General features: G+C 45.6%; 1 protein-coding gene across 1 annotated transcript in view; it reads right to left on the minus strand.

Annotated features, from left to right (window-relative positions):
- LOC8032364 (MAM and LDL-receptor class A domain-containing protein 1) overlaps positions 1-16,162 on the minus strand; it is a 235,723-nt gene that overhangs the window by 157,133 nt on the left and 62,428 nt on the right. The window contains exons 9-14 of the mRNA XM_040206373.3: positions 14,787-14,945; positions 10,967-11,112; positions 10,202-10,327; positions 9,402-9,525; positions 8,917-9,066; positions 6,697-6,983 (exon numbers count right to left, since the gene is read on the minus strand). Of these exons, the coding sequence (XP_040062307.2) occupies positions 6,697-6,983; positions 8,917-9,066; positions 9,402-9,525; positions 10,202-10,327; positions 10,967-11,112; positions 14,787-14,945 (992 nt within the window). The remainder of the gene's footprint in view (positions 1-6,696; positions 6,984-8,916; positions 9,067-9,401; positions 9,526-10,201; positions 10,328-10,966; positions 11,113-14,786; positions 14,946-16,162) is intronic.

The raw sequence follows: 16,162 nt of genomic DNA on the forward strand, positions 1-16,162 counted from the left end.
ACGGCGCGCCTTCCTCCCTTCTACCGACGCGCCCCCAAGCGGACACGAGAAAAGGGGAGGATCGAAATGTTTTTCTCCTTCTCCAGGCAGACGGGAGAAAGCTTTCGCCCTCCCGACTCATCGTCTTTCGGTTTCGTTTTTCGAGCAGGTCGCCCACGTTGTTTAATAAATAGCTGTTGAGTTGATTGAGCTTCAGCAGCAGCGAAGGCCGCCTGTAATTTCGTCTTCCAGTTTAAACGTCCAGAACATTTCGGTTGCATTGACATTTTTATCACTAATTTTATCAAACGAGCGAACGAAGCCGCTAGAAACAGCGAAGTTCCGGAGCAGTGCCAGCAGCGCCACGTACATGGGGTATGGCCGTCTCCGGATTGCGTGACTCGCGCGGCACGGAACTACAGTCTCTGCAGGCTGCAGCACTACAGACTACAGTAGCGAAAGCACGCGGAACTGTGTCGACGTTTTCGACGTTATGGAAACCGCAGGAACTGCGTCCAAGACAGGCAGGTTTTGCTGCCGGCTGCCTGGGTGCCTTCCCCCCTGAGTTCGGTTCTGTTTTCCGATGCCGAGTGCAACCGGCGTTCAACGTGGTTTTGTGTTTGTGCGTGTCAGCAACATAGCTGCAACATCGTGATGACAGTGTTGGGTTGTGAACAGAAGACTGGAATTATCGCCGATGTGACCATGTGTTCGCGTATCAGTGGTGTAACAAGAAGATGAGATCGTAAACTGTTGGGCATTGATGCCGCTGGTCGGGCTGTGATCGGAGGGTGCGGGGTGTCGCAGGTTGACATTCCGCTTTACATTAAAAAGTTTAATACCACTTGAGGGATTACGTGCAATCGATCAACGTGCGGATAGTCATGTTGGAACGCTGGTCTGAACAGTAGAAGCTCATATCGTACAGTGGCCAATGTGACTGTCGGAATGGTCTCGTCCCCGACAGCGATTGCGCTCTGGGGCAAGGACTGAACAGTACGAAATCGTGACGTAAAGTACGTATGTTTACAGTATGGAATTTCGGCATTAAAAACAATAGTAGGTAAAATCGAAAAAAAAAAGCTACCCTTTATTTTGCTGTTTAATTATACTACGGTTGCTGGAGAAACTGCCCTCCGTGGCGCGCTGGGATGAGCGCTAGAAGTTTTCGGGCTCGCCACGGCGTAGTTCCGTACACTTAAACCTGCCGCAAGTCGCGGCTTTGACTACATTCAAGTTGATCGAAAAGCAATTTCTCAGTCCGTGAAGCATCACTTCCAGCTGACTGAATATCCGCTCTACAGAGATTAATTCAAACGGCAATTGCAGCTTTGCGCGAACAGCACAAATAGAAAAACAAATAGAAATTCAAGCTACTACGTGCCGTGTGGGGAAACAAACTCATGGCTTCGAACCGCATTGGAGCGACTTGATTTATTGGCTTTCAAATAATTACGGCATGATTGAGCGTTTACTTTTTAATAAGAGATTCAACCCCTGAGCCATTCAAATACTTTCAGAGGTATGACATTGCAGGGAAAAAATCAACATGCTGGGAATATTTTTTATTGCTTAGGGAGTCACCGAAAAGTTCCGCACGTTCAAAACGACCAGTATAAAAGACGGAAACGCAGAGCACGGGTGTAGTGTTCGGGTTAGTGTGGTGTTCCGTTGTATTGATATTTGTGTGTGCAGTGCATGTGCTTAATGTATGTTCACCTGATGATTGTAATAAGTGTATGGGTGTCATGTGTGTAGAGTCAAGGGTCCTCAAGCGCAGTAGTGGCCTAAGAGAAGCAAATAATTTTTTGTAGAACATGAATTGGGCGGTACCTAGCGCCACCTAGCCTAGCTACTTGCAATTACTCTGCTTGACCCCGCCATCTGGTGGCTAGCGATTTAACCTTCTTTCACGCTACGCGATAAACAGCGGCTTCGAGTTCGTTCTTCCGAGAGCGGCTTTTGGTTTCGCGGAGTGAGTTTGACCTTCTCCGTGATGTGCGGTTGACGAAGGAATTGTGACTCGAGGAACACTAAAGGTAAGACGCAAAGTGCGCGAAGTAACTGGGTATCGGTTGTCTCCGTTTAACATCGCAGTGCTGTCGACGAGAAGACTGAGTAACTGCTTTGGAAACGCAGGTTTCTGTACCTGTGGGGGGAATCTGGCTTCGGAAATAAACACAGTTTGCGGAAAGCTCGTGTTACGCTTTCATTTGCTGCTGCTCTCGTCCCGTACAAGAGACGTAGCGTCCTCGTTAAGCCTTATTGGGCTCGATTCGCTCGATTCGGGGCCGCCATATTGAGATGCAAGCGACGGAGGAACTTTGCTCCCCTGCTTCAGGGACGAAGGTTTCTCCCTTTCTAAAGGAACATAGGTTACAAGACCGTTCCTCCCGTAAGGGAGGACTATACGTACCCTTTTTTCTAAGAGTGTAGCAGCCTTAGCGCGCGGCACGAAGGAGCAAAGGATCGTCGCTTGGGGTGAAGTGGTCAGCAAGGAAGAGCTTGTCGAGGCCCAGAAAGCAGATGGTTTTTGCCAGCGGGTGTTGGGTAAACTGGCTGAAATTGCGGTCGACACCGGGAAGGCTGGCGGTCGAGTTAATGATCAATTTGATTCATATCTGCTGGGCGAAGACGGCTTATTGCTTCGCTACATCCTAACGATCGATGAAGGGGAGGGTAATGAGTCTCCCTTCAGGGTGGTGATTCCCAGGAAGCTACGGAAGAGGTTTATCGGGTAATTCCACGACTCGGCTCTGGCAGGTCATGGCAGTGGCAGCAAGACTTTTCATAAGTTATGCCGCGCCGCGACCTGGCCGGCGATGAGGCAAGACGCACTCCGATACGCCCGCAGCTGTCCAGCCTGCCAGAAAGCGAAGCCCAGAGGGGGCAAGCCTCCGGGCTTGATGCAGTCGGTGGAGAGTCACTACCCGTGGGAGATCGTCGCTTGCGACATCATCGGCCCACTGCCGAGAAGTCCGCGGGGAAACCAGTACCTCTTGGTTATTACCGATCATTTCTCAAAGTGGGCAGAGATGTACCCACTGAGGAAGCTAGTTTCAGAGCGGATCTGGGAAAAGTTACTGGATACTTTCCTACGCTTCGGCACACCCAGGTGTCTCATTAGTGATAACGCTAGTTACTTTACTAGTAAAGTGTTCGTTTACTCCTGCTTGGCGCTGAACATAAAGCACAAGAGGACAACACCGTACCATCCCCAAGCCAATATCACTGAACGAGTGAATCGGAATGTCAAAAGCATGCTGATCGCGCTAACGGAGAGACACCGAGACTGGGATGAGCACATCGCTGAGATGGGTTTTGCCATCCGGAATACTGTGAACAGATCGACTGGTTTCACGCCAGCGTTTCTGAACCTGGGTAAAGAGATCCCGTCTCCGCTGGAGAACGAGTTACGGAGCAACCAAGGAACACCAGGACGCCCGCTCTCTAGGTATGCAGAACAGCTAACGAACCGCTTGTCTGGGGCGCTGCACGATGCTAGAGAGAATCTTGATGCCGCAAGGATCGAGCAAGCGGCGCAGTACGACAGGAGCCATAGGCACTTGGAATTCAAGGTTGGTGACTTGGTCCTGAGAAGAACCCACCCTCTGAGTAACGCAGCTAGCGGTTTCGCCGCATCGCTTGCTCACAGATGGGAAGGGCCCTATGAGGTAAAGACGCGAATGTCACGGCTTACTTATAAACTCACTCGGTGTGATACAAATGAGGAGTCGGGTCCAGTTCACATCGCGGACTTGAAGGGGTATTACCGTCGCGATGGGGAACATATTGAATGAAAACTACCGCCGCCGCCACATTCGGCCACAGAAAGTGATGATTTTCCGGTGTCTGACAGTGCTCTTTCTACACAGGATGCCTCCTTGGAGAAACCGCCCCAGAGGGCCATACCCAGGAGGCCCACCGGACGGGCCAGGCCCCGGGCGGCTGGACCCCAGTGGTCCGGTCGACCAAACCCTCGGGGCGGCCGCCCAGGGAGGCGTCAACACCGGGGATGGCCGAACGGCGGAGCGGGCCAGCGCCGCCCGGGCTCCGCAGGTACCGCGAGCCCGGCAGCCGGCAGGCCTACGCGGCACGGGGCAGGGCCGTCCGCAGCAACATCGCGGCACCAGGCATTGCCGTCCGCGACGGAGCCCCCCACCACGGAGCGGGTCCGTCTACGACCGGGGGACCTGCCTGGAGTCAGCCCCCCTGCCACACCGTGGCCACGTGGACGGCGTGGGAAAAGGAGGGGCGGTCCACTTCGTTTCCCGCCGGCGTTGGAAGCATCAACCCAGACCAACGCCTGGCCAGCCCGACCACCAAGTCCCACTCCCGTTCCGTGGCCACACGCAACCGGCGGCGCCACGGGTCTTGGGAGCGCCTGACTCCTGCTGGCTGTGCGGGGTCCCGATAATACATCTGGACACCCACGAAGCAGGTCGACTCCATTCTGACCTGCTGGAGGCACAGCCCCTCCCGGACAACGTGGCGGCAGCGGTCCAGACTCTGAGGGCAAGCCGCCCGGACCTCCTGGCTCCCGCTGCCTTGGCCTCCGTCCAGCCAGCCCGGCCTCCCGAAAACCGTGCCGCCGCACCGGCTGCCGCAGCCGCTGTTATCGAACCCGCCACCACGACGGCCCCCACAACATCGGCCGCCACCACATTTTGCGGCCCAAGCCATCGGGCCAGTGTCGTCCACCAGCCCCCTCCGTCCCCCTCGACTTCCGACGACGCCATCATGGCCGAGGTGAAACAACTCCTCGGCCAAAACGAGTGAGCACCCGGGGCCCCCCGAAGACCGGGCCTTGAGGGGGGGGGGGGGGGGGAAGTGTGGGAAGCCGAGGAGGTGCACGGGAGATTCCGCCAGGCACTGGGGCAAGACACACGGACGAGGACTGCAACGGCAAGGCTACAGCAACCAGCCGAAACAGTAAAACGTTTTGAATTCATTCTTGCTCGTGTGACTTCTTGGGAGGGCGGACCAGGCAGGGACCGATTGGGCAGCAGTATAGTAGAGCGACCCACAATGCTGAACGACACAGTAAGATGGATCACCCTCAGTGGTGCAACACTATCAACAGTACTACCGATAGTATCGATAGTCACCAGAAATCTGACTATCGATAGTAAAACAATTATCGATAGTACTATCGATAGTCGACTATCAAGAAATATCAATAGTACTATTGATAGTCGACTATCGAAAAACTATCGATAGTACTATCGATAGTCGACTATTGAAAAATTATCGATAGTCGACTATCGTAAACCTATCGATAATACTGTCGACGGTTTACTGTCGATAGTTTTGCGACACTAGCAGTTTGCTTCGTTCTCTCTTTTTTTTTTCTCGCTTTATATTTTTCTTTTTGTCGAATGGGACACCAACTAGCCCAAGTACTTACCACCCCAACTTTGGTTCAGCTTTCAGCAGTCCTGAATAGTAACGCGTTACTAGTAACGCGTTACTGTAACTCCGTTACTTTTTCGGTAACTTGTAACTGTAACGAGTTACTTTTTGAAAGTGTAACTTGTAGCTGTGGTTCTATTACTTTTTCTGAGGTAACGATAAAAGTAACGACGTTACTTTTGTCGTCACTTTCCAGTTTTTTTATGAATAATATATCAGTGAACGGGTACAGCCTAGCTCTTTCTTTGCACTTTTCAAGTTGTCTGTTCCGACGTTTCGAGTGTGAAGTTGGCCTTGCTCAAACTTGTAAATACGTTCTTTCTCGCGAGTCACGACCCGAATATAGCCACGTGTAGGTGTGATGTAAAAAAAGAATAGTTATCTTTACGCACGCGCTTGTACTTTGTGACTGAACACTTTCATGTTAGTATCTTGAAGCACTATCAATATTGCCGCTGTTATTTTTTTTTCCTGGGCAAACTCTCTTTCATCGGGTGAATCAACCGTGAAAGAGAAATACACGCAGAGGGCATGGCAAATGTTTCGTATTTTGATTAGCACCAGTAATCTGCACTGATTTGCGCCCTGCTCCGGGGTGGCGTCAACAGTAGAGAGAAAATTTCCTGCTGTTTGCGGGTGGTTTGCCCGTTGCTCTGGTTGCGCGGGGTCTGTTCAACAAGGGCAGGGACCTGTTCGCCGTCAAACGGGGAAAACATTTAGACACTAATTTCGAGCAGCAACTGCTGCTAAGTTACAATATGAAGTAAAAAACGTGGTTTGTTGTTTTATGCAATAAAACTTGGTGATGGGCGTTTTCTAGTTTTTCTAAATTTTTTGTGTTATACAAAAGTAATTGAAAAGTAATGTCGTTAATTTTTAAAAGTAGCTGTAACTGTAACGAGTTACTCTTTTGCTGCGGTAACTGTAACGGTAACTTCGCTACTTTTTTCTGAAAGTAACTCTAACTGTAACGAATTACTTCTTAAAAGTAACTTACCCAAGACTGGCTTTCAGTGTTGACGAGGACGGTAGTTTGGGCGACGAGAAGAGAAAAGGAGGCGAGCGGCAATGGCGGCAACTGTGTTCGCTCTAGTAATGCACAACTATCGATAGTACTATCGATACTATAGATAGTTGCCAGAAATCTGACTATCGATAGTAAAAAAAACTGTCGATAGTACTATAAATAGTCGACTATGGAAAACCTATAGAAAAACTGTCGATAGTACTATTGATAGTCGACAATCTATAGTTTTGCGTCTCTAATCGCCCTACCAACTACAACAGCGAAGGGCAGAGGCTCACCTGGTTGAACTTGCTCTTCATGTCCAAAGTACGTCGAACGGTGAACCAGCGATCTACCGAAACACGGTCCATGTGGTAGATGAACGAAGTAGTCTTTGCACTCCCTGGAATCCCGTCGCCCCTGTCCGTCAGCAAGGACACTCGGATGTAAGCTCCCAGGGCTCCGAAAAAGTGGTATCGTAGGGTGGCGCAAACGGGGTGGGTTTGACGAGGAACCATCGGGGATGTCAGGTACAGAGAACCGCGGTTCTTGAAGATCATCCCACGATTGGTGAAGATGAATGTGCCTGTAGCAAGGACACAAACTTATCAATTACTGCTTGGCTTACTTTTAAGTCAAGTCTGCTTAAAAGATTCGAAGGCAAACAAAGCAAAAACCAAAATGTCGCCTGACAATATACTATACGTACCAATGCCGAGTTTCGGGGAAGCCATTATCAAACACAAAAAAAAAGGATATAAAGTGACGTTCTTATTGAATAACTTATGGTTTGTTTATCATTTATTTAAGTTATTGATTTATTTATATCTGAATTTTTTTGTTGACATATACCGCATTACATAATATATAAATTGCACGCGAAAACATACCCCGCCGAAAAAAACAGTATAACGTTTCGCTATCTGGATTATGAAAGAGTTAATATAACTAGATTTCTTGCTCTAAACCTGAAATCCAGTTTGCTGACTGGTTTGTTCGGTAGGGTAGGTTAGGAGATTTAGGTACTTAGCATTTTTAGACGTACGTCAAGACGACAATAGCATGACGGTCACAACCAATGCGTGCTGCTACGTCGAGTAAAGTTCGCTGATTTTGTGTAAGGCGAAAAGGAGGGCACGTTTATTTAACAAGTTTTTCCAAACTCCGACTGCGTGTACTTACAGGGATTGTGAACCGAAATTTGGATTTCAGAAAAAAACAATGCAGGAGATGTAGGCGGGGCGCTACAATCGCTACAACGCTACTGGTAAGGCGATATCTCGAATGGACGGCCGTATTTTGGGAAAAAGAGGTCGAGATTGAACGAGGCCGACGAGGCGCGTGACGTGAAGATATCTTGTTTCCTCCTCTCTTCGCTTCGCCCCCTCAAGGCGGCAAGACGGAGAAGACGCGAGGCCGTTCGCTCTCCTTCTCAGAGAAACAAGACGTGGACATTTCTGTCAAATGCGCCTCCTTTTCTTGAAAAATACGTTCATCCGTTCGAGATAGCGCTGTATGAGTGATGTTTTGGTGTTTGTAGCATCCCGGTTGCACGCTTTTGCCGTGTGTTTTGTGGAATCCAGATTTCGGTTCAGCATCCCTTTAATGCACCCAGAGTTTTTAAACAAGAACATAATTATAATTTATTTTATTCCAACACGCCTGCATGTTTCAACACCACAGAAAACATGGCTGGGCATCGAATGCAAAATAGTTTAGTGCACAAATAAAAAAAAAAAAAAAAAACATGTCCTTTACACAAAACATGCGCTTCGTGGTGCCTCGGGCAGCCACAGACATCGTGTATAACCACATAAATTTTAGTTTGCCCCTTTCGATAATATTTAAAGAAAGATATCAAAATAGTTGCGAATTTTGGACTAGCACCACAAGAGCGGAACTATTGAAAGAGATTTCTTATATGACTTCTTTTGTGGAAAAGGGATTCTCGAGTAGTCCACTTGGTCAAGGTTTCTCGATCACCCATAAATTGTGAAAGGGTGCATTCTACTTCTCCTTAATCAGGATTATTACCTAAAAACTAAAGGGGGTCCCCAAATAAACATTTGAAGCGAACTTTATCTTGAAAGTCTAAAATGCATGAAATGCAGGATTTAAAGAACGATCATTTCGTTTAAAATGTGTCTAGAAGACAATAAACACTTGTTTCGGGGAGTGAAGAACCTGTATTTCTATCGATTTCCATGTGACATTTTGTAGGAAACTAACTTGATCTATAGGTCATGTAACTTCAATTTTCCCGTTAAATTTTGCAGGCCAGAGAAGTTGGTGTATGGGGTCACGCGACGTGAGGTCGAGTGACCTCACTTTTCCCTAAAATTTAGCGGGGGAATTAAACAGGTGTATAGGGAACGTGACGTCCGCTAACGAGTCGTAAATTTAGCCACAAAAGTCAGCGGGAAATGCACAGGAGGATGGACGGACAACATTTCGTGATTGTGGAGATCCAATTAAATGCATTTTATGCTTAAAACAAACAAACAAAAAAAAAAGCATACCAGGAGTTTCAGCGGGAAGTGGTGTCGGTCCGATGTTCGTTTGTGGCAACGACCTGCTCCCGAAACGCCACACGACGCTGCTGTCCCTGGGTTCGAACGACCACTTGCACAGACTCTGGTCTTGAAAGTCACAATCCAAGAGGTGGTCCACTGGAAGAGACAACGCTGGATATTAGGGTTACCGAATGAGGAGCGCTTAGATCATAGACACATCAGTTGCCCGATTTGGGTGTGGGCGCCGCTATTTTTGTGTTTAGTGCACCGTGGGTGCAATGGACCCCTTTCAAAATTAGTAGCGCCACCTATAGTCGCTGCTGCGCCAATGATTCGACTGCACCATTTTTGGGGCACGTAATGTGAACACGTATTAGATCAGAGCGTTGCGTCTGCATTCAGCGTGAACTCCTATTTAATCACATTCTTCCTGTCTAAGCGAAGACGGGGAATTAAGCAACTCCAGTCGCGTTAAACTACAGAACACTGACCTGCTGTAGTTTCTGGGTCAGTTTTGGGAAACGTCTCGCACGAATCGTTGGTGAAGACCCTCAAGTCGTCCAGTGCAATATAACCGGGTGGATTCCCCGATCCGGTCACAGCCTCGAATATGACCTTCAGAAGAGAAAACATTAAAAAATTCATATATAAGTATGAACATCGGTTATTTCTTGAAGACCGCGGCAAAAAACGACGCATACCATTCATAAATCCTGGATCAGTCCGATGATATTTGTATTTGTAAACAAAAAAACTAGCAGCAAAAACGCTAGGTCTGTAAATATTCACTCTTCAGTGTTCGATGGGCACTTCCAACCACCGCATTTCGGTTAGCGTGGTCAGCGCGTTTATGAGTTAATTTTTTTTTTTTTTTTTACCAGAAATTGTCCCAGATTGAGCCATTATACGTCATTACCTATAACGCAGCTGCAGTGCCAAATTTCAATGTCGCCTAAACGAGATAAACTCGGTTCCGCGGACTGGACACCAGTGCTACGTCACTGCTCGGCAAGGTCTCGTGTTCTCACTGACTGAGCACGACTTCCAGCCGAACGCTGACGTGGAACTCGTGCCAGTTCGTTCCCCGCGTTGCCTTCTTTAAGTGACGCCTAAAATTGAGCACTACGACTTTGTTATCTCGGTGGCGTTAAACTTGCCCCTTTTTCAAGCTTTCTCAGGCAACACGCCCTGACTTGCTTAATGAATTCGTTTCATGAGCAGCTTTCTGGTTTTCTTTATGCTTTTGCAGCGTCATCCTTGTTTAAATCTTAGACATCCGCAGAAAACTTACCCTAGACTTGTCCGAGAGTGCGACTCGTCCCAACAGCCATGTATCGAATTCCCCGGCTTCAGCTTCCCATAGCAGCTGATGATGCTTGGCGTCTTTTACATCGTTCGCCACGGACGTGACTTTTACCTAAGGTTGTGAAACCAACATTGCGCTGTATTGGTATTTGAATACCAAGCCTTTTTTAAAAGCGAGACAACTTGCCGATTTGAGCAGAGCTAGTCACAATGGACTAATGGCACTTTTGTCGTTATGGAAGCATAGGTAAGAAAAATGGAGTTACAAAACTCTAACGGCATGAGAAAAATACCTAAAATATCGATATTCTTGTTTCGGTGCGCAAAAGGCAGCACAAGCGTGCAAGCCATTTGTGCTATCTTGTCATGCTTGTCTCCGTTTTTTCATCTGAGTGCAAAGATCATTGCGGCAATGTTTGAAGGGATGCCGCATGCTGCCTTCCTGCGAATTGCATGGATATCGGAAGGACGAACGTTTCACATTTTATGCAGCCGCACAAAAAAGTGAGTCGCCTTGGAAGAATATATTTCTGAATGTTCCTGCCTTGACTTGGTTCTTTTCACCCTTTCGTCCATTTTATCACATATCTGTTCCGGCTTTAAAAAAAAAAAGAAACTGTATCAGCTACTCCATGGTAACTGATACCCAGAATGTTCTAAATCTTTAGTCATTTTACGTTCCATAACACAACTTTAGGCAAAAGTGGCGTCTTAGAGATAGAGCTTTTTTTTTTCGAAAGCGATAACTTACTCTGAGCTTTGTATCTCTGTCTCCCGCGACAATGTAGCGGAACTCCAAGCAGTTGGTCGCCCGTCCTTTTGAAAGAATCGCTTCACTCACGAGCTGTGCCGTGGCGCCTTTTATCTCCCCGAAAGAACTGTAAAAAAGGTAGGAACCTGGAAACAAAAATACGGGTAAACTGAAACTTTTTTTTTTTTCAGGTTGAGCGGTATGGTAGCTAGCAGGAATATTAAGATTTCAATTTATGATATTTACCCTTTGTTGCATTCAAATGAGACCTGCTAGCACCTTTGATTAGTGGTATTCACCTTAATTCACGCATTTTGTCTTGTAAAAAAAAAAGCAAAAAAAATAAATAAAAGGCCTCCCTTAAAAAAAAAAATCCTTGTTCGTTATTTTCAAATAACATATACGTTTTGTGTCACACCGGTTTCTTGTAAGACCGGTCATAAAACTTGGCATCGCTCAAACGAGATTCCTCTACATATTTTGACATAAAAAAAAAATATTTTTCATGCGCCAACAGGCTCTTCGCAAATAAGCCCGCGTTCGCCCACACCATGTGTGGGCATCGCGCGTGCGCGGAAACCGGATTCGCATGAGGTAAGGAATTTGCGCATGCGCAGTACCGACAGCAGCGCCACCTGAGAGGCGTAACGTCAGAGGGCTGCGTTGGTGTATCCCAAAAGATTTTCCTACTCCTCCCACTTAGTAGGAAGAAATAAACTCTGCCCTTCAGAATAAAATGAGCTAATATATATGTTCTATAGACGGATTGATGTCGCTCCCAAATATTGCAAGCCTGCGGACCACATTTCTTTTGTGGTCAGCGCGTACCTATCTCTCATTTCGAAGCCTCCGCCTGATAGGGTCGAGTATATCAGTATAGGGCACGCATTGCTACATCAGTGTGCATTTTTAAAGCAAATGAATATAGCCACGGTCGCAAATTAAAAGTAAAAGCCAATGTGGCACTCGTGTTAAAAAAAAAGCTGAGGAGTTTCCTTTATAAAAAAAAACAAAAAACTATGCAATTTTTTTTTTATGTAGGCCCGTTTAATATGGTGCGTCTTAAGTTTTCTTTGATCTTAGTTGGAGCGTCGTAATAGTCAATTAAACTTTCGACGTAGCCCCGGCCGTGGCGCCGCGGTAAGCGCGGGATAGCGCGAGAACGGACTAAAAAAACAAAAAAAACTAGCAAAAGTGACGTCATCGGGTGGGTGAAATGACCCTTGCTTGCCAAAGCTGGCTCGGGAATGCCGACGAGGACGTCACGACGCTTTGGACAGGTGAGAGTCAGCAGAGAAGCTCGTCGCATGCCTTGCAGAAATCGCTGCAGGTATTTAGACCAATAAAAAAAAAGACAGTGCGGCATGCGTTTAATTCTGCCCAAGTTAAGTACAATAACTTAATTCACTGGTCAAGAAACTTTTCAAGCCCGCTCATAAATAATTTATTTTTAAAAGTGCTTCAATTTCTTTTCATGTGGCTATCTCATTTTGGGCATCTGGATATATATTTAAAAAAAAACACGGCGATTTTTTTAGATATTCAGACTAAACACATTTTCTCAGTATCAAGAATTTACTCTCTCCGGCATGATATCTCCCGTCTTTAAATTCGAAATAGCTATTGAGAAAACGGCCAATGGGGGATGATTTCAAGAATCACCATTAAAACTTTCCCGTGTTCTTCAGAGCAGTGTCGTCATGCGTTGTGTAAGTGTCAAGTCGAGCAGGCAGCTTAGGAACAGTATATTGCGTATGTTTCTTCACTGCGATAGCAATTAGAGGGACACTTCACGGCTTTCGCGCCGACAACTGCGATCCCTATCAACGCGGGTCATTTTCGGCACTCCGCCAAAAGATTCCACATTTACGTCACGCTGCTGACGGAACGCCGCGCGTCGCGTCACCTGTTACCTGGCGTCAGATGACACCATGACGTGACACTGTCACATCAAGTCACGTTGCACAGTAACGCCACGCGACTTAGTGACGTTAGGTTACACCGATAGTCACGTGATGTCATAACGTCACGTCACATTTTGACGTCACGCGAAATACGTCGTCAGGTGGCACCATGACGGCACCTAAAACATAAACATGAGCCTGCTGATAATGGAAATAGCAGAAACACAGAGTTTTCGCTACTTAGGTCAAAAAGGTCCTCGGGCAATAAATAAAAAAACATAAAAAAGTTGGGTGTATGTTAAATCAGCGAAAAAACGGGCGTGACAGTAGGTGGAGCTACACGCTTGAAACTTGAGAGCGCGATTTTGAAAGTGTTCTTCGGTGACCCTAAGGCGGTGTTAGTTTGTGTCCAATAACATTCAGGCAGCCACACCAACGACATGGAACGGCTCATGCGTACACGTGCAGTTTCGTCGTCCCCTGGATTTCAAGCATGGACGCGCGATTTTTGAAGCGTTCTTCAATTACTACGAGGCAGTCTTAGTTTGTGTTGAATAAAATTGTTTAACGGGTTCACGAAATACTCTCTACTTAATATACCCTTGTTGGTTCCTAAGCCCCAAGGAATTTTCGACTTTTAGGCTACTCGGTTTATTACGAAGCGTCCACGCGGACTTTATGGTGCGCGCTCGCACCTTTACGTTCATTCAGTCCATCTGCTCCGAAATGACCCCTTAGCTGCTCCGACGGCACACTTCAGGCCTCGCTGTGTTTTACCTTACGGGTAGCGTAAGTGTTTACCAATTTTGCTTTCTTTTTTTTTTTTTTGCGTGAGCTTACCCGACATTCACTTCGCACAATTAAATCTCTTGTAACCTGTTAGGAACAAGCTGTAAAACCACCAATAGACCTATATTACATCTGATGTTACTGGCCAGTGTTTCCAGTAGAACCTGTCAGCTTCTCAGACAAAATTCAAAACTTCAATTCCTTCGTGTAAAAAAATATTTTAACTTAAAATTTTGGTTATTATTTCAGATGCGCTATTAATGAGTTAAGCCAATTTTGAGGCAAATCAATTACTATCCATATTTTTTCACACAACTTTCAGGAAATTGTGCAATGACATTCGGTTTCAGCATAATTTGACAAACGGCAAAAACTACAGCCCCTGTGACCAAATAACAAACTCGTAGCGAGTCAGGCACTGTGCCATCAGCGCGCACTCTTTCTGCGGGAAGGTTCCTCGTGCGCACATGTTGTAAATTAGTTTTATGACTATGCTTGTTTCATTTTTTTCCCATGGTTAATGTCATGTTTCTGACAATTGTTTTTTCGTTTTTCTCATTGCTGGATGCGTACACTTAATAGGTTTCGCCTCACGCGGGGTGTGAGCTATGCACCTCAAACGTAACATTTTGCGTGTATTTGCTTGTATATAGCTACAACATATTTATAGTACTTTTATATTTTGGTATAAAAATCCAGTCCCACAAAACATTAACGCAAAAGATAGCAGCATCTGTAAATAAATACACCCTTGGTTTTCTGTCCTTGATAGCTCACAAAGAATCTGAATTCTCAGGATAAACCCTGGCGCGGTTGTGTTCTTCTGTGTTTGCCAGCCGGGTGTTAATTATTTTTTTTTTCAAGTTGGAAGCTACTGATATTTATTTCCGCTTTAGCATTTACCATTTTATAACTAAAGATGTTTGTCTTTCAAGTATTGTCTGCACGATGTTACGCTTAGCAAATATCTCGCCTATCACTTAATCGGTTCGAATAAATTCCCCCGCGGAGAATAGAAAAAAGTGACAAATATAGTAAAATAACGATACTCAGATAATCATACCTCCTATAATTGGAGAACACGAAGCAAAAAAAATAAAATAAAATAAAATCATGACCATTCTCACCGGTACTCGTTCCGAGGGTGTGATCCTTGCTGGGTTTTGGGAGCGTTGTCTTGGTGGCACCACCCCCGCGCGTCCATAGACCATAGCCGTCGTAGCTACCGCCGAGGTTCATCCAGGAACAAAACCCTCCCTCAAAGTCGCAGTCTTGGTTACTAATATCTGAAAAAAAAAGACACTAATAATCGTCATTTTTATTGGCCTGGTTAAATGTACAAACCTTAAAGATAACTTTTTTTAAAAATTGTAGTAGTAGAATTTAAGGTTCTGCAACTCCCTAGCGGTTATTCAGAGAGGTTTTAATATGTAGCTAACTAAGTGCACGTTCGCCTCAAGGGATTGCTCTTTTTAGCACTCAAACAAACAAAAAAGGTTAATTACCCTAGTGCTGTACGCACTTTAACAAAGGAATCAAAAACACTGTAATGAAGTCGCCAAAAAAGCTTAGTAAGATAGAACTGCATCTTTAGCTAAAACAAATTTAAAGACTTTTACGTAACGCGTTCTAAGCAATACGTATGGGTATCCAGTTACTTTGTTTTGATAACAAAGCAACGACTTAGTAAATGTTCGAGGGCACAAACGAGTAACATACATTTGATGCTTTTTGATGGACTGAAAAGGAACGCGTGCAACCCAAGTCGCCCAATTTTGTTTGTACCTATAAGATAGAACGTTCGATCTAACACAAATCATTTTTGTCAAAATTTTTGTCAGAAATTATTTTTTTTTCACGTCTATATTTCTCGTCACATGCATAACAGATGCTAGCAACCGCAGCAACAAGGGTTCTCAGCTGATGCTTTCGATCAGCATATTCCATGATGATTTGCGAATTCGGTATGTCCGTGTCTAAACACTGGAAGGCGGCTACTGCTAGAAAGACGACATATTCAGAGTAACGAGAACGTGACACGTTTCTTTTGAATATCCGTAACAAAAATCGTACTTTGTTACTTTTTGAACGAGTAACGGGTAACGGTATGTAGTCAGTTTCTTCAATAACACGTCTGAAATTTTATATAGCCCAAATGCGGGTTTAGGTGACGCATTTCTGTTTCGAATATAGGAAAGAAAAGAATCGCTTCAACTGAAACTTTTGGTTAAGACCAGAATTTCTGCATTTATTGATATTAACTGTCAGCTTTTTCGTGCGAAAATTGTTGCGGGTTGTTAAGGTATCTAAATTAACTTAAAAAAAATTAGCAGAAATATTTTATGTTTTTCCTAATTTCTGTTGTTAAATCAAAGGTTCCAACCACCCACAATACATATATTTCACTTTGCTGGTTTGTAGAGCCAAAAATACAGTTGAGCATCGCAATCGCGACCTATTTGGCTTAAAACTCCAGTACTGATGGTTCGTGGCAGTAACACTT

This window comes from Ixodes scapularis, unplaced genomic scaffold (assembly GCF_016920785.2).
Source record: "Ixodes scapularis isolate PalLabHiFi unplaced genomic scaffold, ASM1692078v2 PGA_scaffold6__148_contigs__length_123643588, whole genome shotgun sequence".
Classification (NCBI taxonomy): Eukaryota; Metazoa; Arthropoda; class Arachnida; order Ixodida; family Ixodidae; genus Ixodes; species Ixodes scapularis.